The 1,049-nt window shown below is 44.4% G+C and overlaps 1 gene segment (V, D, J or C); it reads right to left on the bottom strand.

The window, feature by feature from the left end:
• Positions 1–537: 537 nt before the first annotated feature.
• LOC126400408 (Ig kappa chain V region 4135-like) lies at positions 538–1,049 on the bottom strand. The segment is given in 2 exon segments: positions 538–896; positions 989–1,049. Coding segments are annotated over 2 exon segments (396 nt in total).

The following is a 1,049-nucleotide window of genomic DNA, read 5'->3' as shown; positions in this document are numbered from 1 at the left end:
AACAAAAACTAAAAATTGCAAAAGCCATTTATCATTTCGAGTCACTTTCACCTTGTTCATTTCCAAATTTTCAGCATCAACAGAGGACTGAACAGAGAACAGGTGAGTCCATATGAGCCCAGCTGAGTTAAGCCAGCTGGCTTGACGAGCATCTTTGGCTCCTTTTGTCATCACTTTCCATCATCTGCAGTGTCTTAGTGTGCAGCCTGTTCCACTGACTCTGCAGGTGATAGAGGAGCTGATCATGTGACCTGCATCTGCATGTTACATATTATACAGTAAACCTGCCTCATAAAGGCTTTTTAATGGCTCATCTGCATGCTTCAGTTTAAGTTGACACATTTTAAGGGATAACAGTCCCTGAAAGATCAAAGCTTCTTGAAACAGACACAATTATATCACAGTTCATGCTTAAGGGTGAGGTTACTGTCAGCTCTGTGTTCAGTGGTCTGTGTCAGAGTCTCTTCCTCTTCAGCAGCTGCAGTCGCTTCCTGCTGTAACAGCTCAGTGTCTCTGCAGTCTGACTGAGGGAGGTTTTTGTACCACCATAAATCACTGTGTGAACACATAAGCACTGTTTATTATGTGTACACTCTGACAGTGATAAACTGCTGCATCTTCAGTCTGAACTCCACTGATGGTCAAAGTGAAGTCAGAGCTGCTTCCACTGCCACTAAACCGAGCTGGTGTTCCTGATTCACGTGTGCTCACATGTTTTATTAGGAGCTTTGGAGGCTGTCCAGATTTCTGTTGATACCAGTGCATTTCTTCATATTCACCATCATCATCCTCATCTTTGTCAACAGCTTGGCTGGTCTTACAGGTGAGAGTGACAGTGGATCCTGGAGCAGATGTCACCACTGGAGGCTGAGTCACAGTCACCTGAGCGCTGCATCCTGCAGACAAAAACAAATCATTCATTTATCAGCAGAAATCAATGAGAGAAAAGGCAGCACATCATGTTTGAAATGTTGCTGAGTGAATGAACCTGTGAAACAGCAGCAGGCCAGCGTCCAGATGAGGATGGTGATGAGAGTCATGGTGCTTGT

The sequence above is a fragment of the Epinephelus moara genome, chromosome 14 (assembly GCF_006386435.1).
Source record: "Epinephelus moara isolate mb chromosome 14, YSFRI_EMoa_1.0, whole genome shotgun sequence".
NCBI classification, from domain to species: Eukaryota; Metazoa; Chordata; class Actinopteri; order Perciformes; family Serranidae; genus Epinephelus; species Epinephelus moara.
The sequence above is the reverse complement of the archived record's forward strand: the minus strand, read 5'-3'. Positions and strand labels throughout refer to the sequence as shown.